Source organism: Equus przewalskii, chromosome 20 (assembly GCF_037783145.1).
Source record: "Equus przewalskii isolate Varuska chromosome 20, EquPr2, whole genome shotgun sequence".
Lineage (NCBI taxonomy): Eukaryota > Metazoa > Chordata > Mammalia > Perissodactyla > Equidae > Equus > Equus przewalskii.
The window spans coordinates 3318174-3344861 of NC_091850.1; the positions used below are offsets into that span (position 1 = coordinate 3318174).

Here is a 26688-nt window from a genome sequence, read left to right on the forward strand (position 1 = left end):
ACAGTTCACTGAGCTCAGGAATAAAATTAGTGAACAGAAGGAATACTTCACCAAAAAGATTAAAACTCTAAAAAAAAGCCAAACTGACATTCTGGTTATGAGAAACACAGTTAATGAGATAAGAAATAATGTAGAAAGTATAAAAGATAGAGTAGACCTTATGGAGGAGAGAACTAGTGAGCTCGAAGATAGAAACCTAGAAATGCTTCAGGTGGAGGAGGAGAGAGAACTAAGATTCAAAGAAAAGTGAAGAATTTCTTTGAGAAATAGCCGACTTAATTAGGAAAAGTAACATAAGGATTATAGGTATCCCAGAGGGAGAAGGGGGAAAGGAGCAGAGAGCTTATTCAAAGAAGTAGTAGCAGAAAACTTCCCTAACCTGGGGAAGGAGCCTGAATTACAAGTAAAATAAGATAATAGAACTACTAACTACGTCAGTGCAAAAAGAACTTCTCCAAGGCATATAATAGTGAAAACATCAAAGGTCAATCACCAAGAAAAAGTGTTAAGGGCAGCAAGGCAAAAGAGAATAATCTACAAAGGAACCACCATCAGGCTTTCAGCAGATTTCTCAGCAAAAGCCTTACAGTTTAGGAAAGAGTGGAATGATATATTCAAAATACTGAAAGACAAAAACTATCAGCGAAGAATACTCTATCCAGCAAAATTATCCTTCAGAGATGGCACTACTTGAGTTGGGTTTTGACGAGTGCATTGGAATTTTCTAGGCAGAGAAAACAGCCGCTGCAAACTCACGTTGGCTTCCGTTTATGAATTTGGGGCGTGACCACGCAGTCTGGTTGCCTTGCAGATTCTTTCAAATGTAGGGGGCAGCATGCTTTCCTTAACTCTTACCCAGAGCCTCTTCTCCAGCTGGGCCATGCACACAGCCTTGAAGCTGGGCCACATCTCTGCCCAGGCCCCTGGTCCCTCCTTGGAGCCAGGTGTAGATGCAGTGTTCCCAGGACCTTTGAGCAGGGTATATGCCATCTTAAAAGCTGGGGCAGCGACACCCAGAGAGAGGAGTGCAATGCTGTGAGGCCAGCCCCAGCAAACCCCACACGGGCCTGATCTGCCCCGAGACACTGAAACCAGAGAGTTAGTCACATACACTGACCCAAATGCTTCCTGCTTTTTTGGTAGCATTTCACTCTGTGAGTAGCTAAACATATCAGAGGGGTTCTGCTGATTGAAGGACTGTCAACCACAACTTCACCTCTTGGGGGCGGGTGGCGTCTGCACGCAGTATTCCTGGGATCCCAGCTCATCAGGGAGCAAAGGCAGGATTGCAGAAAGCAGCATCTCCGTAATAAAAGCAAAGATTCCAAGGGGTGACAAGAAGGGATACAGCGCCTGTCGGTTCCCTCCTGTCCCTGATGCTGGGGACAGTTCTGAGGGCACCGTCTCCCTGGCAGGCTCTTCAGGAACATGGGACTTTCAGAGTAGGTGGGTGTGCAGGCATCCCCATCCCTGGGACACTGCGTGACTGTGGAGGGAGCTGCAACTCAGGACCCCTGGCAGCTCAGAGTCCAGTTGCTGAAGGAGGAGGGGAGACATATCACCTGTCCCTCTTCCTCTTGGAGGGGCCCAGCTGGTGACGGGGTTAGGGTTAGCCTGGCTGCCTTCCCACCCCTCAGCCTAGGTTTCAATAAGGAACAATGGACCCTGCTGGCTATGTTTATTATGACTCTGTTGCAAGGGGAAAATTGAACCTCCAGCAGGCATGAAGAAATCGGGTCACATAAGGAAGATGTTTAATCTCACCTTAACCAAAAGATCCAAGGAAAGGGGCCTTCAGGCATGGCTGGTTCCAGGGCCTCAAAGGATGCCTGTCTAGTCCCTCAGACCTTCCCTCCCCTGGGGCTGGTTGGCATTGCCTGTGCTTGGTGCTACAGCTTAAGGGGCTTGGGCCCCTATGCTTGGTACTGACAGCCTAAGATGCGAAGGCAGGAATCGACCAGGGAGCAGGTGGGCACGTGGGCCAGCACAGCCACTCACAGGAGGCAGGGGCAGGTTCTTGGCTGTTCTTGAAAGTTGCTTTTTTGTTTTTTGGGGTTTTTTAAACTAAATCCTTTTTTGTACTTTAGTTGTATCTGCAGAACTTTCTGTGGGGCAGTTTCACTCCCATAGTGGTCCTGATGTCAGGGAAGTGCCTTCCTGGTGCCACCACGTGGCTGCCCAGAGATTTCTCTCTTGACTCCCCTTCTCCCCCACAGTCTTACTATTAACAGTCCCAGGCATGGAGGAGGCCACGTCGGAGACAGACAAGAACCTTTCCAAACAAGCGTGGGACACCAAGAAGGTAAGGGCCCAGGGGCTTTCGAAGCAGCTTTCCTTCCTGTTCTCTTTAAATGTAGCCCCGGCAAAGAGGGCGAAGCAGCAGTGGGGGCCTGTGCTGTCCCTGGAGTTGGACCCTCACTCAGAGTCGGCAGGCGTAGGGGCAGGCCTGTCACCCTGGCAGAAACTGGAGAACTCAAGCCTGTGCCCGCCCGGCAGTGCTCACACAACAGTTGGACACTACGGGGCACACAGCCCCGTGCAGGATGACGTGCACATGCATAGCCTGTTTCATGCTCGTTCGTTTGTTTGTTTTTGCTGAGGAAGATTGTTGCTGAGCTAACATCTGTGCCAGTCTTTCTCTATTTTGTATGTGGGACGCCGCCACAGCATGGCTGCCAAGTGGTGTCGGTCTGCACCCAGAAACCGAACCCAGGCCGCCAAAGTGGAGCTTGCCGAACTTAACCACTAGGCCACAGGGCCAGCCCACACTCCGTTGTTATATATGGTGATGGGTGTTGACTTGACCTACTGTGGTGATCATTTTGCAGTATATACAAGTATGGAATCATTATGTTGTACACCTGAAACTAATGTTATGTGTCAGTTATACCTCAATTAATAGTAAACCAGTTGAAGCCAGGGAGGTAGGTGATCTGCCCAGGGCTGTGAAGACGCTCAGGGTGTACAACCTGCGCCTCCCGATTCGGAGCCTGTGATCTTTCTGCTAACCCACAGGCTTGGGTAATTATCATTGTTTCATTGTTTATAATTGTTCACAGTCATCCTCAAACATAAACTTCCATTCATTTGCACAATAACCACAGCTTTTACTAGAGTACAGAGTCTACTTGGAAGTCCCAACTGGAGTGAGATTTCTGTATTATTTCTAGGTCTAGAAACAAATTTCTCAAGTTCAGCCTATAGAAATGTGTGGTGATTGGAGAGAATTTGTGCCATGAATACAGATTTCAAATAATTTGAATAGAACAGTATACACAGCACTAAAGGTATCTTAAATGTTTAAAAAAAATAAAAAAAAGAAAACCCATTGCTGGTCACCTTATGGTGAAAGAAGCAACCATAGGAATCCCTCACCCCCCAGAATCGTAAGGAGATGCTGGATGCGCAGATAGCAGTGTGTTCCTCAGAGGCGTGTGTTCAGAAATCAACTGGAAACCACCTGAGTGTTCAACAGTAGGGGATTTATAAGGAAATTATGCTCAGTCCCTTGTGTGGAAAGCTCCACGCGTGTCGGGTAGGGGTTTTTGGAGATGTGGTGAAGGCATGAGAGGCACTCGTGAGAATGCTGCTGTGTGGACAGAGCGGGCTCAAGCTGCTTAGAAGGTCACGAACACAGCCGCACAGATGCCTGCGTGTGCAGAACCAGGCCGATGGGAGACGCAACTGGGGCGCCTCCTCTCTTGTGGGCACGGGAGCCACTGTCTGCCCTGTATTCCTGCCTACGTGTTCCAGTTTTGCACAAGGAACACATGTGATTTTTATAATCAGGGGGAAAAACTTAGAGTTCTAAAGCCAAACAAAATCAGAACACGACAGAAGCGTCTAGGTGCAGAGAGGTGGGTGAGTAAAGACGTCAGGGTCCTTAAGCAGATTGTGGTGCTGCCATAAAGAAGGCAGCCGTAGAGAGGGTCATGACAGGGAGGAGAACCCCCCACAACATTGTGGGAGTGGGAAGCAGTGGGCGGGGCCCAGCATCGTGAGGAAACTCCTCTTAAAACGTCCCTGGAACAAGGCGTCTGTGAGGGTGTCAGTAAAGGAGTTCCGTTGGATTCATTTGGGGCACGGTGGGGGCAATGGGTGAATTTTTAATACTACTTAGAAATCCATTAGTTTCTCCATAATGTTCATGTAATGCTTTTGAAAAGATTCTTTAGAAAGTCATTGTCCAAGTGCTTTGCGAAAATCCAACAATGAAGCGAATGTTTACCCACAGAATTAAGAAGCCGAGGCCAAGCAGAAACCTGCTCACTGGCTTTCCCTGCAGAGGCTTAGTGCCTGCTGGTCGCACGCCACCCCTTGGGCGTCCCCCCATCGATGAGTGTGTGTCGAGGCTGGTGATAATCCCTAAAGAACACATGGACCCCAGGGCTGGGGAGGCAGACGGGGAGTTAGGGAATGTGACACAGAGGAGCCCTCCATCTTCACACAGGCCTCTGTCTCGTCACGTCTGCCGCCATGGGAAGAGAGTTCCCTCCTTTGTCCTTGAACGAGAGACCTTGAACCTGCTGTCCTTGGGTGGCGATAGTGTCCCCTACTTGCAAAAGAGGAAGTCAGGGTCTCACTGCCAGCAGTTTCCTTGGGACCCCTCCCTGGGGCCAGCCCACAGGGCAGCCGGGGTCTTGGTCCTCAGGGAGTGGGAAGTGGGAGCATGCCCAGTGTCAGGGCCCCACTGGCAGGCAGCTGTTTACGGCATCTGGTCCAGGCCTCTTCCGGCTTCCACGTACAATGTCCGTCTGTGCGGAGGACAAATGGACGCTGAGCAGAGGTAGCCCCTGCCCCAGGAGCCCCTCCCGCCCCGATCCAGGAATGGAAGGAGGGGTCAGCCTCAGGGCGCCCAGGTTTCTAGTGGCCCCACTGCTGAGTTGGGGTTTCAGGCATAAGGAGTGGGCAAGCAAACTTCTTCCCTGAAGGCCTGCTCTGACAAGGGGCCGCATCATCCCTCGGCTGTGCCCACCTTACCAAGCGGACAGAGTGAAGCCAGGAGAGCTTCGTGGGAGACCCTCTCCTCACAATGCTTAGTCTTACCCCCTGGGCATGTCTGGGGCAGGCCCCCATCCCTTGGGGCCGCCTGCTCTTTGTGGGCCTCTCGCTTCTTGTTGAGGGTTCCTCGGGAGATCCACCGGGCTGCGAGGAGGCGCAGTGTGCGCAAGGAGGCAGCTCAGCCTCTGCTGTCTTCTCTTTCAGACGGGGTCCAGGCCCAAGTCCTGCGAGGTCCCTGGAATCAAGTAAGTCTCTGCAGGGCCCACCCTGCATGCCCAAGGCCACCAGGGGCTGCTCGGATGACCCCAGGGCTTCCTGGATGACCCCAGGGCTTCTCATTAGTTCAGGAGGCTGCAAGTCCTGACAAGAGGGGCCCCAGCTGCCACCCCTTCCTGCCGGAGATGAGAGCCCCACCTCAGCACTGGCACACTCAGCCCTCAGACACACGCTGTCCCTCGCCCATCCCCACCCCGCCCTGCAGGGATAGGCTGCTTGCTCAGGCCCCACTGGAGGTGTGGGCTGACAGTCGTTTTCCCAGCAGGGCAGCCCCTAATCCCAGGGTGTCATTTTGCACCTGCTGTTGTTTTGCGCCAGCCCCTTCCTACCCCTGCAGCAATTTCTGGGACTGCCATCCGGAGACCTCACCTCCCCACTCTGGCCTTTCCCCAGCATCTTTCCATCCGCCGACCAGGAGAACACTACAGCCCTGATCCCTGCCACCCACAACACGGGGGGCTCCCTGCCCGACCTGACCAACATCCACTTCCCCTCCCCGCTTCCGACCCCGTTGGACCCCGAGGAGCCCACCTTCCCTGCGCTCAGCAGCTCCAGCAGCACTGGCAACCTTGCAGCCAACCTGACACACCTGGGCCTCGGCGCCACCGGCCAGGGTAAGGCCAGCCAGGTGATTGGGCGCTGCCTTCCCTGGCAGAGCTCATCGTCCAGTGAGGACGACATGTGTGTTTGAACGATGACTTAGGGTGACATCCAAAATGCTGGGCATGGGGTGGGGGCAGAGCCCACCACAGGGGCCTGGCGTCACCCAGCATTGCCCAGGAAAGGCACTTGGGCAGAGGGCACAGCATAGGCAAAGGCCCAGGGATGGGAGAGTTCATGGTACCCCCAGGGATTGGACAATTCTTCTGAGGAGCTGCTGGGGTCTTCAGAGAGGTTGATTGAGCCCAGAATATTCTAGGAGGGGAGCCCCCAAGGTTTGACCCAGCTGGGTGGGCCAGGCTTTCTCCCTGCCCCTCATTATCCCTGCCTGTCTCCGAGGGATAGGACCTGACCTGCTGCCCCCACATCTCTTCCCAACCCCCAGCTGACCCTGGCTGCCTGCTTGGGACACTCCAGCCTGGCCCCCTCCCCGAGCTCCATGTCCATTTGTGCCTGGGCCGTGTCCAGGGGGCCATCTTACGAGCCCCTCACGCATCCCGCTCTCTCCCCATGCTGCCCCAGCCCTGCTCCTCCCAGGAACCAGTGGTGCCGTAGCAGGTGGCTCAGGCCAGGGACCCTGGAGGTGTCCTCCTCAACTCCTGTCCTGCTGCCTGCCCTGACCTGTTGGCTTGTCCTGTCGGCCCCACCGTCAGGACCTGGCCCAGCTTGGACTCTCCCCACCCTGCCTGGCCTCCACTTGCCTGGCCCCCAGCCTCCAGCCCCTAGTCTCTTCTCCCTGAATGGCTGTCGGCTCATGGCTCTCCTCTGCTTGGACCCTTGCATGGATCCTCAGCTCCCTCCCAGTGAAAACCTGAGACCCCCAGGGCCTGGGATGTCCACTAGTGTCCAGGGCCCCTCCCCTGCCCCATCCCTTACTCACACCTCCTCCCCTCCGCAGGATGTCCCACTGCTCGCCTGTGCCCACAGCCCCTCACACTGCGTTCCTCTTCTGCCCTCACTCTGCTGCTGTGGAGTCACTGCTTTGCTCTCACGTGCTTCCTGGGCTGGGCGTCGCTCACCCACGTCCCTGCTGTGACCTGTCTCTCCGCCCTGACCCCCACACCCACATTGACTGTAGGATGTGTGGGTGCATCCAGAGAGGAGACAGGATGGCCCAACAGCCCCTTGGGGACAGGCAAGAGGGGCCGTGGGGGACCCTCTGTGCGGTCAGTGAGAGCACTGCACTGTGCCCTCCGGCCTGCCCAGGAGCCACAGAAGAGGCTGGCGCTCACGCTGCCCCCTGCGTCTCAGGCCTCTGTGTGGTGGGCAGCATCATGCAGGGTTTTCTGAGAGACTCATGCTAAGATTCATGTTTGTCCCAATCCCTGTGGCCGCCCAGCAAGAACAGACTGTCAGGAGAGAGCGGCAGCACCTGAACCTGGGCCCTGTTGGTCACTTTGCAGAGAGATTTCAGGGTGAAATTGGCTGGCCTGGGAGCCAGGTGGGTACAAGAAGTGGAGGAGAACAAGGAGCCTGGAGTCATTCCTGGCTTTGGGCCGACAGGCCAGGGACAGGTGAGGGATGTTAAGGACCGTGTGAATGTTCCTAGGTTTTTAGATGCCAGGATGAAGGCCAAAGCAGGACCCTGGCCTGACAGCGTTGAGGCTGTGTTTGTTCTTCTTCTTCTTCTTCTTTTTTTTTTTTCGGTGAGGAAGATTGGCCCTGAGCTAACATCTGTGCCAATCTTCCTCTATTTTGTATTTGGGATGCTGCCACAGCATGGCTTGAAGAGTGGTGTAGGTCTGCGCCTGGGATCTGCACCAGCAAACCTGGGCCGCCCAAGCGGAACATGTTGGACTTAACCACTACACACATGGGGGCAGCCCCACAGGCTATGTTCTTTCTTCCACGTGCCTGGCCCCATGCCCCTTGAGGCTCAGCCACCTGGACGAGGGTACCAGCCCTGGCCGTGCCTCCCCCCCCAGGGAAAGCCCCGAAGAGAAAATGAGCAGTTTCAGGGGAGCCTGAGACACATGGCCGCTGAGAGATGGGTGGGCGGGCAGCATCCACACAGGCCTGTGCAAAGCAAGAAATCAGAAGGTCTGCTCTGGGGCCACTGGGGCCCCTCGTGCAGGCACGGCTGTTCTGCAGCCCCTGTTTTTCTCCTCACATCTCCCTACGGCCTCCAGAGCACCACCCCCTCTACCAGAACGTCCTTGGCAGCGCCCCAGCGCCCGCCTGGGAGCTGCGCACCTCCAGTCCCGCCGAGTCTAAACAGGCACAGGAAAATGCAGCACATGTGAAAGCCATAGACGCGGACGAGTGCAGGCCCGAGCGTGGGGCCCAGACCCCGGCCCGCCTGGCTCGAGTGCTGGCCCCGTAATGTCTGACATGTGTTCAGTTGTTTGCAAACCTGCCGCTCCAGCAGCTCGCCTGGCAGGGGCTTTGCTTTCTGGGCGCATTTTAAATCAAGCCGAGCCGCTGGCCCTGGCATACGTGGAGATCCCCCCAGCTCCCAGCCCACCCGCCAGTTGGAACGTGAGCCCTGCGAGGAGGCAGAGGGAGGCCTCCACCGCCAGGGAGACAGCGGCCCCTCTCGTCTCCTTCCACATGTGCTACAGTCGTTTCCCTGGCTGCTCACAGGAACCGGGGGAGGGCAGGCCTGGGTCCACCTTCATGGCACAGCCCTGGGGCAGCCGGCCCCGCACACAAGGCTTGCATGCTGTGGGCCAGGCCGCTGCCACCTGGCCTGCCCTCCCCTGGCAGCTCTCCCTGCCCACCCCAGACCTCCCTTCCTGCTGGCCCACTCCTTTTCCCAAAGGCAGTGCAGGTTGCCAAAAGGAATTCAGCAGCAGGCCATCAGTCCACGCACCCCCGGCCCAACTGGCCTCTCAGGGGGCGGTGGCCTCCCCGTGTGAGGCCGGGAGCTCACTCTGTAGCCCAGCAGAGGATTAAACACTCCCTTGTATCCTCTGCAGACATTAGAGGTGGGCAACCCAAGGGCCAAGTCTAGCCCACTGGTGTGTTTTGTCTGGCCCACAATTGTGTGTGACGCTCTGAGTCAACATTTAAAGTCGGGAGAGCGCATGTAAAATCTGGGTTTCTTCCTTCTCTTGAAGCATCACAAGGCCCAGTAGCAGTGGGTCGAGGTCCTATGTCTGACCGTCCAGAGCGCTAGTTTGCTGCAGGCCCAACCTGCCCGTCACCCCACTGTCCCTGTCACTCCTGGTATTTGCCTCTGCCACTTAGCCAACCCTCTCGTTGCTCCCTGGGTGTCAAGCGTTCCTCGGCCCACTGGGCACGTGAGGCAGTGGATAGAGAAGATGGCGGAGCAGCCCAGGGTCCTGACTCCAAGTGCTCTCTGATTAGGTATCTCCCAGACCCCTCTTGCTCGGGGCTCTGTGGGTGCCTTCCTTGATGTTGCCGTGTACACAGCAGCCTGATTCTAGGGCCCAAAGTCTTTGCAGAAGCTGAACCCAGGGGCTCTTCCTGGGGAGCAGTCCGTGGTGCCAGGTGCCCCTGCAGCACTTGGCAGAGCGGATCCGCGAGGGTGTCCAAGGGGAAATGTAGACGTGACCAGGCTCGCCTTGCATGGATGACACAGCCCCAGCGAGCAGCTGCCCTGGGTGGAGAGAAGGCTGCCCATCATGTCTCCTTGGTGTGTGCTGGGTGTGTTCCCACTGGCCCGTGAACCTGCTGTGTCACCCATTGGAACGAGGTTGAGCTGGTGCCCTCAGCAGGATGGGCTTGGCTCCCCTCAGTGAGTCAGGCACCTTCAGCCATCCTTGCCTGAGGGCCAGACTCTCTTCAGAGCCTGTTCATGACCTCTTTGGGGCCTCACTGTGAGCTCATGAGGGCGGCTCTTATCTCTGTCTCAAGGGCGAGGAACCGAGTCTGATGATCAGGCCAGGCCAGGCCCCTGGGGCTCCCTCGGCGTTGGGGGCTTGTTGCCTCCCCGGCTCGGTGCCCTAGGATAACTTGGCAAGCCCCAACTGTTGCCACACTGGACTTGACCTCACTCAGCTCCTTTACAACAGATGTATCCAGGGGTTGGATTGCGGGGGGAGGCGGCAGGGGTGAGGGAATGGGCTATGTGGAGCCCCCAGCGGGAACTCCACCAGGAACGAGTGTGTTGGGAGAAAATAAAGAGTAACTGAGTTTCTAGCTTGGGCAGGCTGGTAGGGGTGGTGCATCAGCATGGGGAGTACATGAGGCGGGGGGAGAAGGATGTGGCTGTGAGGTGTTGGCGGAGGGGTCACCAGATACATGGGTCCAGGGGCTGAGAGGAAGTCTGGCTGAAGGAGCAGGCACAGGAAGCAGCGTGTTCGTTGAAAGAGGGTGAGGAAAGCCGTGAGGTTCTTGAAGCTAACCAAAACCCAAGCCAGTTTAGGCAAAAATGGGATTCGTTGTCTCTCGAAACCAGGAAGTGCCAGTGTGGCTGGATTCAGGGCTCAGGTGCTGCCTCTTCTCCTTGGCTCTTGATTCTCTAGCCCACCTTTCCCCTTGTAGCCACAGGATGCACCACACACAGCTCCAGACCCCCTTTCTTGGAGTCCCATCAAAAGTCCCAGGGTAGGGGGCCAGCCCAGTGGCACAGTGGTTAAGTTTGCACGTTCTCCTTTGGCGGCCCGGGGTTCGCCGGTTCAGATCCCAGGTGCGGACATGACACTGCTTGGCACACCATGCTGTGCTAGGCGTCCCACATATAAAGTGGAGGAAGATGGGCATGGATGTTAGCTCAGGGCCAAGTCTTCCTCAGCAAAAAGAGGAGGATTGGCAGCAGATGTTAGCTCAGGGCTAATCTTCCTCAAGAAAAAAAAGAGTCCCAGGGTAGCCTCTCATTGGGCCGGCCTGGTCATGTGTCCATCTCGGGGCCAATCAAACGGTAGTCAAGAGGCAGGGAAGTGCTGATGGGCAGGGTCTGCAGGACACCCCCCTCCTGGAGGGATGGCAGGGTCAGCTGGGAGCACGTTGGTCAGCACAGGAGGCGGGAAGAACAGAGCCCACGCAGAGCTGGGGACCCTGAGGTTGGTGTATTGGGGCCTTGGAGGGGACACACTGGGTTTGGTGATCTGGACATGTCTTCTGGCTTCTGTCTGAGTGCTTGGGTTGTCCCCAGCAGTGACTGTGGGTGTGTGGATGGCCCTCGAAAGGCTGAAGTCACGCCCAGCCCCCCTCTCTCCCTGCTTCCCTTTCAGGGATGAGCACGCCAGGCTCGTCGCCTCAGCACCGCCCGGCCGGCGTCAGCCCCCTGTCCCTGAGCACGGAGGCGAGGCGGCAGCAGGCCCAGCAGGTGTCGCCCACCCTATCCCCGCTGTCACCCATCACTCAGGTGCGAGGGCATGGTGGGGTTGGGGAGACGGGGCCGGTCTGCTCTGCTCCCACTCCTTTCAGAGGCTACAGAGTCCTGAAAACGTTCCCAGCATCTTGGCTTTTTGTCAGATTTTCAAATGCACAGGAAATGCGTGGAGTCCCCTGTGCCCATCGCAGCTGTTAGATTTGACAGCTGCTGGCTCATGCCCGTGTGCCTGGACACTTCGTTGTGTTGCTTTCTATTCCTTCAGATCTAGTTGAAGTTTTGCAGGATAAAATGTTTAGAGGGGTGTTTTTGGTTCAGTTTACCATAATTTTGCTTTGTCTACGTTTCTGTGAGTTTGCCTGTGTCTGGGAATTGGTCTGTGGCGTCCAGGTTATCCAGGGGCTGACGTACGGTCGGTCATGAGCCTCTCTGATAATCCTTTTTAGTTGTGTAAAGTCGATAGTGAGGTTCCCACTTTCGTTTCTGATTTCGGTAATTTGAGTCTTCTCTTTTTCCCTTAGTCAGTCTAGGCTCGTAGAACAAGTTAGGAAGTGTTCTCTCCTCTTGTGTTTTTGGAAGAGCTTGAGAAGTGTTGGTGTTGATTCTTTAAAAGTTTGGTAGAATTCACCAGGAAGCCACCGTGGTCTTGGCTGGTCTCCGTTGGGAGGTTTTTTGATTACTAATTCAGTCTCCTTTCTTGATATGCGTCTGCTCAGATGTTGTGTTTCTTCTTGTGTTAGTTTTGGTAGTTATGTGTTTCTAGGAATTTGTCCGTCTCGTATGTTTTTTAGAAATCACTGACAGATAACGTTTATGTTGTTGTTTGCTTTGTAACATAGCTTCGATGGCATGATCCCCCTACTGCAAAGTTAACAGGACTCTTTCATACCTCCTGGTGCGCGGCCTGGGCTCTCTTCTCTTCGTGTCTCTGTCTGCTCATATGGCTCTTGTTCCCGTCAGGGTCCAGGCAGAGCCCTGGGTGGCTCCTGGCCATTTGTCTTCAGTCTCTCCATCTGTGACCCCTGCCCCTTCTCCCCCTCCTTTAGGACTGCTTTCCCTTTCTGGAAACTCCTTTTTGGTCATGAACCCCCTGCTGATTAGAGGCCAGGCATTCTGCTAAGTTTGATGCCCTGTAGCTCCTGGGCACGTCCAGCCTCCCTCCAAGGCCAGGAGCCCCTGCCTTCCCCAGGGACTGTCTGCACAGACTCATGGACGTTGAAAACATCCCTCTGGTTATTTTCCAACTTAGAAGGCCCGAGCTGATTATAGCCAAGTGACCACGCCAGGGCCTCCATCACCCGTGCCCTCCCCAGCCTCCCCAGGTGGGCCAGGCTGCGGGCTTGGGGTGGGGGTTCCTTCCCACAAGGACCCCAGGGAGGCTCAGTGCTGCTGCCCACTGTTTGCTGGAGTGTGGCACCTGTGCCTAACCCACAGCAGGGAAACTCCAGCTCAGGGAGGCCAGGGACCTCCTGAGTCTCAGCGAGGATGGAGGGTGGCCCCCTCTCGGAGTAAGGTGAGGGTGAAAGAAGGGCTTGTTGGGTACAGGGTGTAGCCAGCTGGATAGACCCCCAGGACCATCAGCTGCAGCCTAGACCTCCTTGGCCAGGGGCCAGGCCCATCATCTGGGCCTGTGCTTCTATGGTCCAGGATCTGTGCGTCCCTTTGTTGGTCCATCATATCGTTGCTGAGCGTGGGGGGCCTCCAGGGACCAGCTGCTGGCAACCATGCCTCCTGTTTCTCCCACCGATGCCCCGCTCTCTTCCTAGGCCGTGGCCATGGATGCCCTGTCTCTGGAGCAGCAGCTGCCCTATGCCTTCTTCACCCAGGCTGGCTCCCAGCCGCCACCACCACAGCCGCAGCCCCCGCCACCGCCGCCGCCCACGGCCCAGCAGCAGCCGCCCCCGCCACCCCCACAGGTGCCCATCGGCCTTCCCCCAGGAGGCCCCCTGATGCCAAGCGCCAGCTTGACTCGAGGGCCCCAGCTGCCCCCACTCACGGTCACAGTACCGTCCTCTCTCCCCCAGTCCCCCTCAGAGAACCCGGGCCAGCCGCCGATGGGGATCGACATTGCCTCGGTAAGCCCAAGATGGGGTCCTCTGGGGTCTAGCTGCGGGGGCTTGTGCAGGAGGACCCTAGGGTCTCTGGGAGGCCCCCATCAGACCCCAAGGCCCAAGGATGGTCAGGCGCCCAGCTGTGTCTGCAGCTGCCTCAAGGCTCTACTTCAAGGCCAACTTGGCCAGGGGTTGGGGCTGAAGCAAACGTTGCCTGGGCTGGGCACTCAATGGGGGTTTTCTGCCTGGAATCCTCAAGTCAAGGTTGATGCCCCATTTATAGATGGGGAAACAGAGGCACAAGCAGGGGTCAGTTGCCCCAAACTTCACCCAAGATGAGCAACCCTGTGTCTGGCTGCCAAGCCCTCCCCCTGGCCCTTGATGCCCCCACCTCAGCCATTCCCACCCAAAAAGGGCTTTCTTGGAGGCAGGGAGAGCTCAGAGCTCTCAGGACCTGGGGAACGGACCTCTGGGAACCAGAGGGACCAAGATAAGCTTGGAGAGGAAGAGGGATGAAGCCAGCCCTGTGGTTCATGCAGCACTGCCCTGGGCTGGGGGGCGGCAGCTCAGATCATGGAACCCCCTCCCTGGGGCTGGGCTCATGGAGACGAGTGCTAGGTTTTGACCTCTGCACTCCCAAGCCTTCCTGAGAGTTCAGACTTTTGCCTGGTTGGTGTGGCAGGAAGGGGGTGGTCACGGCTCCCTTTGGCCATATCCAGAGGAACAGGATCCATGTTTGGGGCACAGTGATCCTTCCCCACTCGGCCCTTGGCTGCCAGCCCCAGGATAAATGTCATCAGACCATCATGTGCTTTGCAAAGAACAGGCCCCCCTGAGGTGGGCCGGGCAGGCAGGTGACCTAACAGGTAGAGACCCAAGTTTCCAAGCGGCTCTGATCCCTCAGAGGGCAGACCTCAGGGTCCCCTAGATGAGAAAGCAGCCAAGCCTTTCCTTGGGCTGAAATACCGCAGGTGTGGGGGTGGCTCTGACAGCAGGGCCTCGCTTTGGACTAGGCGGCCGGCGGAGGCATCGTGTCTGGGCCGGGCGCACAGATGCTCCTCCCCGGGTTCTCGGGTTAGGGCCTCTTTGTCCTAGTACCAGCCCAGGGGCTGCTGGTTCCCTCGGGTGCAGGCTCCAGTGGCCTCCTCCATGAGTTTCTGCAGACTCACCCTAGCAAGGAGAACATCATTCTGGAGGTTTTCCTCTTTCCAACTTAGAAGACCCGAGCTGGTCATTGCCAAGTGACCACGCTGGCACCTCTGATACCCACACGCTGCTCATGAAGCCCCCAGGCGCCACCTGTGCTCAACCCCCATCCCAAACTGCTCAGAACAGACCACTGAGGACATGGGGGAGACTGAGCACTGATGGGGTTCTGGGAAGCTGTCCGGGCCTCAATGAACAACAGGCTCAGAGAGGTCAGGCAACTTGCCTGGAGACACATAGCAGGTCCTGGCCAGGCTGGGACTGGAGCAGAGTCTAAATCCAGGTCCTGGCCCAGCCTGTCATGCCCCCAAGGGACCTGTTGAGAAGCCAAGGCTCTCTGTCCTTTGAGCAAGGAGGAGGCTGCCTCTGGGACATCTCTGGACAGCATTACCCCATCAAGGCTTGTTCCAGGTGGTGCCAGTGATCATGGCTGCCTGGTGCTGGAGCCCTGTGCCATGCCCCAGACGGCCTCTGCTGTCAGTCCCGCCACCCCTCGAGGTGGGAGGGATGTGCCAGTGCACACATGGGCTCAAAGAGCTGAGAACCCACCCAGAGCTGAGAGCAGAAGGCAGCGAGCACCTGCCTGTCCAGCCCTGGCCCTTCCCTGCCCACGTGTGCGTGGCTGTGCATGTGTACGTGTGTGCAGCTGTGTGCACATGTATGTGGGTGCTCTGAACTCTACAGAGTCAAGGCCGACCCTTCGGTCACCTCCCCACAACCCTCCAGGGCGATTGCGTGAGGCTGGGCTCCAGCTTCTCAGACCACAGCCTCCATCCCCGGGAGCTGGGTTTGCAGGCAGGTGGCACCAGGCCTGGGGCCCAGGCGGGGCTTGGGACCCAACCTCCTGCAGGTGCCCTGGTGCTCTGCCTACCTGAGGGGGCCCCTCTGGGGGGCTCGGCGGGGAACAGCTAGGCCTGGGGCCCCTGGTGCCCTGACCTGTCTGTCGTCGCAGGCGCCCGCTCGGCAGCAGTACCGCACTAGTGCCGGCTCCCCGGCCAACCAGTCTCCCACCTCGCCCGTCTCCAATCAAGGCTTCTCCCCCGGGAGCTCCCCGCAAGTAAGGGACGCCGCCCCCCACCGCCACCCGCGCCCCAGCCTCGCTTTGCCCCCTGTGTGCCCCCCGCCTACCTGCCATCTGTGCCTCACACCTCACTCCATCCCATCTTGTCCACCCCACTGGTGCTGGGAGGAGAAGGCACTGCCCCCACAGGCCCTCTCCAGGCACTGCCTGGTTCCCACTGCGCCTCTGTGGTCTGCCGAGCCCCCGCAGGAGGTGGCAAGCTCCTCACTCACATTAGCGACCTTGCAGTCAGCCACGTCCCGGCTCCTCACCCAGTGGCCCAGGACACCCCTGTGTGCAACTCAGAGCACGCGCCAAGCAGCCTGCGGCATGTCCGCACTTATGTCTGCCTGCCCTAAGGCCTGGCCCTTTGAGGCTCCCAGAAGTGGGGTGCCCTCCCTGCTTGGGGGCACAGCTGAGGTGGCAACTGGCCCGTATTGGGGGCTACAACTCCTCACTCCCCTCACCCCCGCCCTGTAGGAAGGCATGTCCTCCCCAGGAAGCTTCTCTTAGTAGCACTGTAGCCTCTCAGGGGTCATTGTCCCCATGCCACAGGTGGGGAGACTGAGGCTGGCCCCAGGCAACAGGCAGAGCTTGACCATGTCCATGAGACTTGGGTTTTCCCCCACACCTGACACGATGGGACCCTGATGCCTGACACACACATGCACACACCCTGTCCAGGTTCCTCAGAATTCCCCTCAGCCCAGTTTGGCCCATGGCCACATTCCATCCAGAACATTCCGTAAGAGTTGAGGGGGTACCCGCAAAGTTGATATTCGGGCCCCAAACCTCACTCTAGCAGCAGATCCTCCCTGGGACCCTGCCACTCTGTCCCAACATGTCACCAGCTGAGAAAGTCTAAGGAGACAATGCAGTACCCCAGGCCCTAAGCCTCGTTCTCTGCTGAGGAGACGATAGGATTTTCCTTCCCATGTAGAGCCATACCGCCAGGCAGGACCATGCAGGAATGACGCCAGCTCCCTCGTCCCAGGGACGTGCCCTGCTGTCCCCCTGCCCCCAGCTCTCATACGTGCAGTCCAAGCCGGGCCCTGGTGTTGGGACAGTGGGCGTCCCGCTCAGGGAGGCCCCGAGGCAGCTGTCACGGCTCCATCTTATGGGAGGAGCTCTCCCAGGGTGCTTCCTCCACCACCCCTGGGGACTGAGGTCCTGCTGGGACTGTCGGCGGCAGCCTTCTGCTCCGTAGGCAGGTGGGGAGGGTGGGGGTGAGCTCAGGGTGGGCCAGCGGTCAGCCAGGTGTCTGCACGCTCTTGGTCTGTCCACTCTAGCTCTCGTGGCTCCCAGAAAGTGTCTGGTCTCATCATGCGGTGCCATGGGGTGCGGGGTGGGAGAAGGTTAGCCAGGCAGGGGAGACAGCAGGTGGAGGCTGTCCAGGAGACAGCCCTGCCCAGGGCCAGTGCCCAAGTAACGTCCCTTTTTGCACAAGGCTGGACAGGAATTCAAGGGTCAAGCAGATTTCTCTCAGTAGAGATAGGCTTGAGCCAAAGTGGTTTGGTCCATCCCAGGCAGAAAGCGTGTTGCCATCTCCTCGAGCCCGTGTCTGTGTGTTGGTCCATTTGTCCATCGTTTGGGAGGCAGGCGGCTCAGGTAGCTGTGAGGGTGGGTCATCAGGCTGTCTGGACTCAACCAGAGACATGGGCTAAGAGGGCCAAGGGGCTCACTCGGGGGTGGATCAGGCCGGGGGAGGCCAGAACTGCCCTCCAACTGCAGCTGGGTCCCTGAGGGTGCGCTCAGCGGCCTTTTGGGCCTGGACTCCCCCACGCCTCCCTGGCCCAGCCAGCGTCTCCCGTGGATGCTCAGGGCCGCCCTCCCGCCTGTCTGTCCAGCTGCACCCTAGGCCTTAGGCAGCTAGGATTGGTCCTGTGTGCTGCCTCCCCCTCCCTTCTGAGCGGACCTTTCTGGCAAATCCCCATGGCAGCATCACAAGAGAAGCTTTAGCCTGGCGTGCCCTGCCTGTGTCGGGCCTCTCTGAGGCCAAGGCCTTGGGGACAGGAACAGGTGCCCTAGAACAAACCTGCCTCCACTCTCGTGGGTTAGCCCACCCACAGGCTTGCAGCCCCCTTTCCTAGACCTGAAGCAGGCAGTCTTTAGGACAGAGGTGGCATTTTTGCCACATTGGCTCTCTTTTTGCTCTTAGCCCACTGACCACCCACAGTAGCCGCTGGGCTTGTGGCCATCCCCTCTCGGATGGAGGCTGAGACTCAAGCATTGGCTGTTGTCAGAGCATGTGGGGACCTTTCTAGAACAGGGAGCTCAAAGAGAGTAGGCCCAGGGCCTTTGGTCCATGGCGACGTTTACTTGGGTGCATGCTGGGCACGTGCATGACTCAGCACATGGGGGAACGAGGTACAGCGACTTCGAGAGACACCCTGACCTGCAGATGAGGAAGCAGACGCAGGGTCTGGGCTGGGGATGCTTCCGAGGCCAGTGCCTCAGGCCCGGCCTGGCCACACACCAGCCGGCCCTCTCCTCCTCTCCATGTTCTGCCTGGCTCCATCCTGCCATCTTGCTGGTGGCATTGTGGGAATGGGCAGGGGCTCCAAGCTCCTTTTTCAGACATCTCCGCTGCCTGTGAGGGTCCCCAGCCCCCTGTTCCTCTCCTGGCCCCTCTTCCCCCTGCCCTGGCTGGCCTTGGATGAGCTGGAGTGGGGCTGCCCACTCACCCATGGGCCCTGGGCTCTCCCAGACAGGCAGCCCGGGGTGGACGGGTGAGCAGGGGCTTCCCACGTGCCTGTCCTGTGCTTGCTCGGCCAGCATCCAGCTCTGTGCACCCATCCTGTCCACGTGTGTGTGGCCTGCCACCCTGTCCAGTGTCTCCTCGGGGGCCTGACAAGCTCACTGAGCGCGCATCTTGTGCTGAACATCCAGAGCGCCTCCCGTCTTGGCCCAGTCACGTGCTTTCCTCTGCACCTGTCAGGCAGGGCTCCCCATCCCTGTGGCGCCCCATCCTCCATCCGATGGAACTGGGGTCACCCCACTGGGCTCAAGGAGAGGAGATGGGGGATGGAGCTTTGGGAGATGGGTGCAGAGGTTCCCCAGGAGCAGCCCGTGGAAAGGAGCAGTCATCCTGAGATGGGGGAAGCCCTCCATCCCGGAGGTCGTGGGCTCTCCCGGGGGCCCTGAGATAGGCGTGGTTGGCCTCCTTCCTCCAAGCATCCTCCCTGTGGGCGCACGCAGCCTGTGGCAGGCCCCATCTTGGGGCCGTGACGACAGAGGCCTCTCTTCCATCTGCAGCACTCTTCCACCCTGGGCGGCGTGTTTGGGGACTCGTACTACGAGCAGCAGATGGCAGCCAGGCAGGCCAATGCTCTGTCCCACCAGGTGAGCGGGCGCCCGGGCCGTAGCGCCCACCGCAGATGCCCGCCCGGACCGCGCCTGCCTCTCGGGCACAAGCTTCAGTCCCCACGCTTTGGGGGATGGCTTGGCTTTGCCTCCCCCGGCATCTGCACCCAGCCCACAGTATGTGGCCAACTGCAGAACAGGAGGAAGGGCAGATGGTGAACACCAGCAGGGACGGGCAGTGGCTGTCACTGTGGCCTCTCAGTGTGGGCCTTGCATGTGGGTTTGCTGGGAGATCATGCTGGCTTCGCGTGGAGGCTGGGATCAGTGGCGTACAGCATGGGAGGGGTTGGCTGCTACCTGGAGCTGGTCACCCATTCGCCCATCCATCCATCTATCCATCCGTCCATCCATCCAGCCCTAGGAGGCCGTGTGCAGGGAGGCCTGGGTACATTCAGAGAGGGGGAGAGGGGGAGATCCCAGAGCAGAGGGACACATGCTCGGCAGCCCCAGGTGTGCCTGAGCACTGGTGCTGGGTGTCCTGCAGAGAAAGTGGTCCTGGTGGCTGCAAAGCAGGCAGCCAACAGCAGTCAGGGGCTCAGAGGGGCCGGCCTCATGCCTGTGTGCTTTCCCTCCCAGCTGGAGCAGTTCAACATGATGGAGAATGCCATCAGCTCCAGCAGCCTGTACAGCCCGGGCTCTACGCTCAACTACTCACAGGCGGCCATGATGGGCCTTACGGGCAGCCACGGGAGCCTACCAGACACACAGCCGCTCGGTTACCCCAGCCACAGCAGCATCCCCAACATCATCCTCACAGGTGAGGCCGCTTGTGCATGGCATCCTGGGTGGGAGTCTCAGTCATGGTGGCCCCGTGGGGCCTGGCAAGCTCGAGAGGCCTCAGCCCCAGGGAAAATGGAGCCCCTGGCCTTGGCATGAGCCTGAGGAGGCCAGACACACCCCCAACCTTGACTCACTGCTAGGCTGTGAGACAGGCCAGGGGGACACACACTGGATCCTGGACTGCGCGTCCAGCCCCCCATGCTCAGAGCGAGAGCAGGACAGAGTCAGTCTGCCACCCAGGCCCCTGAACCCTGTTAACTGAGTGTGCTGGGGATGCAGGTGACTGAAAAGTGGGCCCTGCTGGTGGGGCTTGTCACTTACAGCCAACAGACATGTAACAGCTTGCACATGCTGTGGTGAGCACCCTCGAGTGGCCTGAACACAGTGCCCAGGTGCCCAAGGATGTGCACAGTGGACGGAGGAAGTCCCTGCTCTGTCTAGCATAGAACCCAGACCCTCTGATGCCTCCCCTTTCATCTTCCCCATGAAGGTTCTGCGTTTTATTGAAGAAGGAAGCAATTTCCTTATAAGCCAGGGCTGTTGTGGGATTGAGGATGACGCCCACTGACATCTCCAGGATGGAGGAGTCCATGCCCAGATCCCCCGAGGCCTGGGCTGCGAGTGTAGACCCAGTGTTTCCTCCCCACCCCGAGGGTGTGGCAGTGAGCTGTAGATGATCTGGCGGGGTCAGCAGCCTCTGACACGTGAAAAGGAGCAGGGCCCTGTGATTGTGCCAACAGCTCAGAAACACCAGGACTTTCATACCCGTTTCCCAGGACAGGAAACCGAAGCCCAAGGTCTCACCACAAGTAGAGGAGGGAGCCCAGGTTTGAACCTGGGTCTCTGCAGGGGAGCCCGCACTTCCCTCCAGCCCACAGGGAACGCCCCACCACACACGCACACACATGCTGCAGCCTGCTGCTCAGTGGCACACACACAGGAGACCGCCTAGCAGAGCAGGAGAGGCCCTGCTTCCGCCAGGTCACACTGACGTTTGTCTGTGCCGCAGCCCTTAGCTCAGGACTTCCCAGCTTTGGCATGGCTGACACCTGGGTCTGGATCTTTCTCTGGGGCGGGGCCGTCCTGTGGGCTGTGGGGTGCTGAGCAGCATCCCTGGTCTCCACCCACCTGGTGCCAATAGCATCCCCACTCCCCAAGTTGTCACAACTAAAAATGCCCCCAGACGTTGCCAATGTCCCCTGGAGGGCAAACCCCCAGGTAAGTGCCCCTGGTGTGGCCCAGGCCCCTCTTCCCGAGCACTGATGGGGCTGTGGGGGTGCAGCAGGGTAGGGGGACGGGGAACCAGCCGGGACCAAGCTGAGGCTTTTGTCCATCCTGTTGCCCCCAGTGACAGGAGAATCCCCACCCAGCCTCTCTAAAGAACTGACCAGCACGCTGGCCGGGGTCGGCGATGTCAGCTTTGACTCCGACAATCAGTTCCCCCTGGACGAACTCAAGATCGACCCCCTGACCCTGGACGGACTGCACATGCTCAACGATCCTGACATGGTCCTGGCCGACCCTGCCACTGAGGACACCTTCCGGATGGACCGTCTGTGAGCGAGCGGCACACTGCTGCCCAGCCCCTGGCTCCCTCACCCCGCCGGTCAGTGGTCCCGACGGCATCTCCCCAAAAAAGCCCTGGGACGGCCATGCTCCGTCCCTCGCAAACGGCCGAGCTTGTGATTCTGAGCTTGCAATGCCGCCAAGCGCCCCCTGCCCTCCCACCTGCCCTTGGCTGTCCCCCTCCCTCGTGAGGCCGAGCGTCGCCCCGTGGACCTTCCCTGTGTGCGCGCTCTCGCCCCCCACCCAGGCCCTGAGCCGTCCCCCCGGAAGATGCGGAACGCATGTTGGGCAGGGCCCCCGGCCTGGGGGGCGCCGTGGTCCTCGGCGGCGGTGGGCTGAGGTGCATTTTCCGACTGTTGTCCAGCTCTCACTGCCTTCCTTTGTCCCTGGTTTCCCCACCTGCCTGCCACCCCCAGCCCATGGTTAGGTAGAGAGCCAGCCCCACTCTGCCAAAGGGAGGAGGCACCAGAGAGAGGGGCCGACACAAAGCAAAATAAACACTATTTTGACTGCTGTCTTTTATATTTCTGAGCACACGCAACGCTAGAGCCCATGCCCTGGCGGCGGGGGGCCGGGGTGTGAACGGAGCCCTCGGAGCAGCTCCATCTCCCCGGGGCCCACAGCCGCCTCGCCCACTCTGGCCGCCGCACAGGCCTGCTGGGCGTGCCCGTGGAGGCAGGGATGCCTTCTGGGGTCTTACGGCTTGTTCTCTTCTTCCTTTCTTTGTCCTGTGGTCACCGTTACTGCTCTTTAGAGCGTGAGCAGGAGCGGGGGCAGCCAGGGCATTTTTGTGTTTTTGTTGGTCTCTTGGTTTGCCTTCCATTTTGGTTGTAGAGGAGTAGCTGACTCCTTCAAGCCAGCACTTGCCTGAGAGCATGTTTTTATTCCAGAAATCCTGTGTTAGGTATTTTTTAAGCTAACTGGAAGCCATCCGCTGCCTGCCCAGGTCTGAGCTGCCTCCCCGACTTTTTAGTTCCGCCCCGAGTTATCCACACGGAAGCCCAGCGGCTGGCGGGCCGCGTGAGAGCGCCTCGTCTTGGTGGGGCTGTGGCAGCAGCTCGCAGCAGTAGCTGGAGGGCGTCTGCTGTGGCCACGTAACAGGCTTCCAGGAAGGAGCCACGGCTTTTATCGAGGGTCTGGAGAAGACCCACTCTGCCTGGCGCCCCAGACCCCCAGGCCAGCAGCACCTGCGGTTCCTCTGCTCCCAGATACCCCAGAGATGAGGCTGTCTTCTCACCCCTCCCCCTGGAGAGCCACCAACCCGGCGCCCCCTCTGCCACGCCTCTTGTAGCCCCTCCTGGCAGGGCTGGATTGGGAGGCAAAGAGCAGTGTGCTTGTCAGCAGCACGTTTCCAGGTGCTTCTCCAAGTGCCTCTGGAGGCCGAGGGGACTGTCCCTGTGCCCTCCAGTCCCTGCAAGGGGGCAGTGGGGGTGGCTGCATTTTCTGACAGCTGCTCTGGAATAGGAAGCTCCATTTCAGGCCCTCAGACTCTCATCTCAGCTCCCGCTTGCTCCTCTGCCTGCCGGCCGGGCTGACACCCTCTGCCTGGTGCATTTCTCTGTGGTGTCACATCCACCGCCTCTGCTGGGGTTTTCGGAGCCCGGCCTCTGTCCGTGGGAGCCAGATTTGATCCTAGCGACTGTCCCTCTTGTTCCATCGAAGCAGCTGGGTGGCCACACGTGTGAAAAGCGCCCCCGCTCAGACACCAAACCCCGCCGCCGTTGTCTGGGCTGAGGACAAGTGTTGGTCCGTCCAGGTCAAGGGCCCGACCTCTTATGGTGGCGGGAGCTGGGGGCAAGGAGTGGGGACTTTTTTTTTTAAAGAAAAACTACATGTACATAGAAGAGTTTGATTACCATTAGACTTGTCTGTAGAAATTTTTTTAAAAAAGGCCTTAATAAAATTACAAGCAACCTTCCTGGGTGCAATTTTCAAACAAAGCAGTGGGGACCCCATGAAGGAGCCTCATCAGCCCGCACTTCCTGTCTGCCAGGCGCCGGGTTCTTGGAGCAGACAGGCAGGAGAGGAGGGGTGTCCAGCTCCGTAGCCTGTTTCCAGCATCCCTCGGCCGGGAGCACAGGTGACATTGTGTTAACATGGTGGTCTCCGCCATGAGGGGTGTTGGTGCAGAGCTTTCCTGGGGAGGGAGGTCAGCCAGCAGCCCGTGGGCAGGTATCCCTGTGCCCCCCAAGGGCTCACACCCCTCCAGGGCCTGGACAGCCTCCCGGGGCCTGCAACAGGGGGTTTTGTTTATTTCTTAAATATTGCTTCTCTACTAAATATTCTTGAATTGCCAAGACTTTCTGAAACAAGACAGCCTGAGGGAATCAGCCCTTTGACTTGTGATGTGAAAATACTGTGATTTCATGCGAGCTGTGTCGTAAGAGGTGGGCCGGGGCCCCCACATCGTGTGTATAGACCTGCTGCTTGCGTCCTCGCTCGCTCACTTGGGACAGGCCTGGATGCTCAGCCCACATTGGGTCAGGGGCCCGGCCAGGCTGTCCCCCTGCTGTCAACCCCTGAGTGCTCCCAGTTTCAGCTGAGCCCCCTCAGCTGTGCACACTTTTCCCCCCCGGGAGCACAAGCTGCCCAGCCTGTCCCACCTGCCTCAGTTTACTCCATCCTCCATGTCCCCAGGGCAGCGAGTTTGTTACCCCAGGAGGCTACAGGTGGAGCCCAGGGGGTCAGCCCCACTCTGTGTCGCCTGGAAAGAAGGTTTATGCCCCAGCCCCCATCAGTGTCATGAGCCACCATGCCCAGGGCTGCCGTGGGGGTGGGGAAGGAGGGCTCTTGTTCGGACCATGTCTGTGTCATAGACACCCGTGCCGACCTCCACCCCCACGTGCCCTTACCAGTGGGAAGATGGGCAGCACTTTTCGGGGCATCTCGCAGTCCCCTCCCTGCTCTCCTCACTCATCCTGCCCCCCCCGGCACTCTTCTGGGCGGAAAGGGTGGGTGCCAGCCCCTTGGGGCAGGAGGCCCTGAGACCCTCAGTGGAAAGTCAGGGGTCAGGTTGACCTTTCAGCAAAATTTGGGGCCCACAGACGGTGGCATTCAGGAACCATCCAGGCTCCCCTGCAGACAAGCCCCACAGAGGGGCCCTAATTGTGGTGGGACCAGCCCCTGCCTCTACTGTGGTCCACAGCGCCCCCTGGGACCAAACCCGAGAGGCCAGAGGGCAAGGGCAGGCCGGTGTTTGTGGCCCTTTCCCCAGGGACACCTCCACACAGACCTCCTGCCTCCTGCTGGCCCCGGGCACCCACCTGCCTTGTGGGAGTGCACTGTGGGGGGGCCCGGCGGCAGATGCTCAGGCTGGCTCTGGCGGCCTCTCTGCTCTTATCTACTGTGGGTTTCGGAGGCTGGGAAGGAGCTTTCTGACGTTGTTGGGTTTGGTCTCATTTCTTTGGGTGGCCGAGCTCCTGGGAGGACACCTAGCTGGATGGGTCCTGTCACAAGGCCCGTGTGTCACTGTGAGGTGGGTGAGGATGGCTGACCATCCATCAAATGCCATGAGACCCCCACGTGGAGGGCGGGAGGGCGAGAGGCCGCACGTCCATGTGTTCATCTGTCCTGCTGGTGGCGGGTGTCTGGTTTGGGGGCTGTGTGCCTGGTGCTGGCTGTGACCTGGTCAGAGGGGACGTGAGCAGGTGCGAGGCCCATGAGGGGCTGGCAGGGCTTGGGCAGCAGGGGTAGCTCCCCCTCTGCCCAGCGTCCTGGACCTGACGAGCCCCCACTAGTGACTATCCCTAGAGGGGCCCTGGGGAGCTAAGGACCCCTCCCCACACCTCCACATCTCGGCCCACCCCTAGCTGGTCCATAACCTAGACATCCTTCCAGACCCCTGCCCCTAACTGAATTCTGTTTTCTGCATTGCCAAAGACGGCATCCCCACCCCGGGCGCACGCTACATGGGGAAGCCAGGCAGTATTGGGGGTCAACCCCCCGGCTCTGACAAAGCAGCAGCAGCACCCGCAGCCCTTCCTGGGTTCTGAGGGAGCCACACTCGGAGGCCAAGGGGCCCCTCGGCGTGAGGATGGGGTGTGGAGGCCACAAGGTCAAGGGTATGAGGCGCTCCTCGTCCTGGGCCATCACCCCTGTAGGTGGCGCCGCATGAGGGAGCCGAGGCCACCTGAGCTCTTGCCACCTGCCTGCAGAGCTGGGGGAGGACTAGGTGCCCGCTGGGTGAGTGGGCAGCTGGGTCTGTTTCTGCCCCTGTTCTTGAACCCTGGGCCCCTGCCTCCTGGGGAATCTCACAGCATGTGACTAGGGGACCCTGGGACATTCCCTGTCAGGCCCTGTCCTGCCAGCTCTGCCTGAGCCAACTCTCTTGGGCTTCCCTCAGCCCTCGGCCTCCAGGGGTCCTGGCTGGTGGGCTCAGGCACCTTTTGTGATCCTGGGGCTGCCGCAGGCGACTGACACCAGACACAGTTCTGCCCCTGAGACCAGTCCCAGGAGAGGGAGGTGGGGTGACCTGCACCCCCAGGTCTTGGCTGTGGGGTACTCCAGAGGACATGGGGGGGGGGCAGGAACAAGACCCTTATGACCCGGGCCTCAGTTTCCCTCTTGTCATTTGCAGGTCTCGGGGCCCCACATTCCTCCCAGGCAGGGTGGTGGGCAGGGGCTAGATGTCAGGGTGATGCTGACTCCACGGCCCCCTCCACCTTCTGTTCTCCTGGCCAGCCCTCAACACTCAGCCCGAGGAGCCAGGGAAATGAGGCATGTGCAGGGGGCAGAGAGTTGCCCCTGTCTCAAAGGGTCCTGGAATTTAGGGGCAATCAATGCCCAGCTCATCCTAGGCTGTCATTTCCGACCTCTTGCCCATTGGGGACAAGGGGACACAGCCGTGGCCTTCGCCACCAGGCCCTGGGAGGGAGGGCTTTGGCAGCTGAGGTCTACTTATCCCGCCATGCCCCTGTAGGAAACTGCCCCCTGAGGAGCGGGGCAGCACCACTGATATATGCAAACCCACTGGTCCGAGCCCTGCCCCGCCTGTGTCCCTCTGTCCCCAGGCTGGCTCTGCCCACCCCGCATGTACACTCTCCTATGGATGTCCCGTGGGCCATGTGCATGGGAGCCCGCGGCAGGTGGGGGCGGGCGGCTCAGGGTGCACTCAGCCGGCCCCTGCCCATCCTCTCTGGCTGGACGCTTTTGTCTTTGTATCTTTGCATCCTTTGTAACAAAATGTAATAAAAATCCAATGTTTTTGTCTGTGCCTCCTCTGCTTTTTTCCTGCCCCTTCCCCCACCCCAGGAACGAAATGTGGGTGTTGCAGGTGCACCAGGTGGGAGCCACACACAGGCCACACACACACACACACGCGCGTGCGCGCGTGCATGAACACAGACATGCAGATGTAGCCCTCACACAAACACGCCAGCTACTTGGGCCTGGAGCCTGGAAGGGGAGGGCCCCGCCCCCCAGGATCCTGGGACAGACACTCCAGGGGTGAGGTCCAGGCTTGTGACTGCGAGTGGGTGGGATGCACC

The 26688-nt window shown here is 59.1% G+C and overlaps 1 protein-coding gene across 12 annotated transcripts in view; it reads left to right on the top strand.

The window, feature by feature from the left end:
- CRTC1 (CREB regulated transcription coactivator 1) overlaps nt 1-26414 on the top strand; it is a 72412-nt gene extending 45998 nt beyond the window's left edge. For 2 of the 12 annotated variants that reach the window (XM_070586662.1, XM_070586660.1), the window contains 9 exons: nt 2217-2302; nt 5206-5246; nt 5671-5891; nt 11076-11209; nt 12943-13251; nt 15386-15490; nt 18749-18835; nt 19433-19613; nt 20985-26414. In XM_070586662.1, coding sequence (XP_070442763.1) covers nt 2217-2302; nt 5206-5246; nt 5671-5891; nt 11076-11209; nt 12943-13251; nt 15386-15490; nt 18749-18835; nt 19433-19613; nt 20985-21196 — 1376 coding nt within the window. In that variant the 3' untranslated portion in view covers nt 21197-26414. Of the gene's footprint in view, nt 1-2216; nt 2303-5205; nt 5247-5670; nt 5892-11075; nt 11210-12942; nt 13252-15385; nt 15491-18727; nt 18836-19432; nt 19614-20984 lie in introns of all 12 variants that reach the window. The other 10 variants (XM_070586659.1, XM_070586661.1, XM_070586663.1 and 7 more) reach the window with 6 other exon arrangements.
- The last annotated feature ends 274 nt before the right edge of the window (nt 26415-26688 follow it).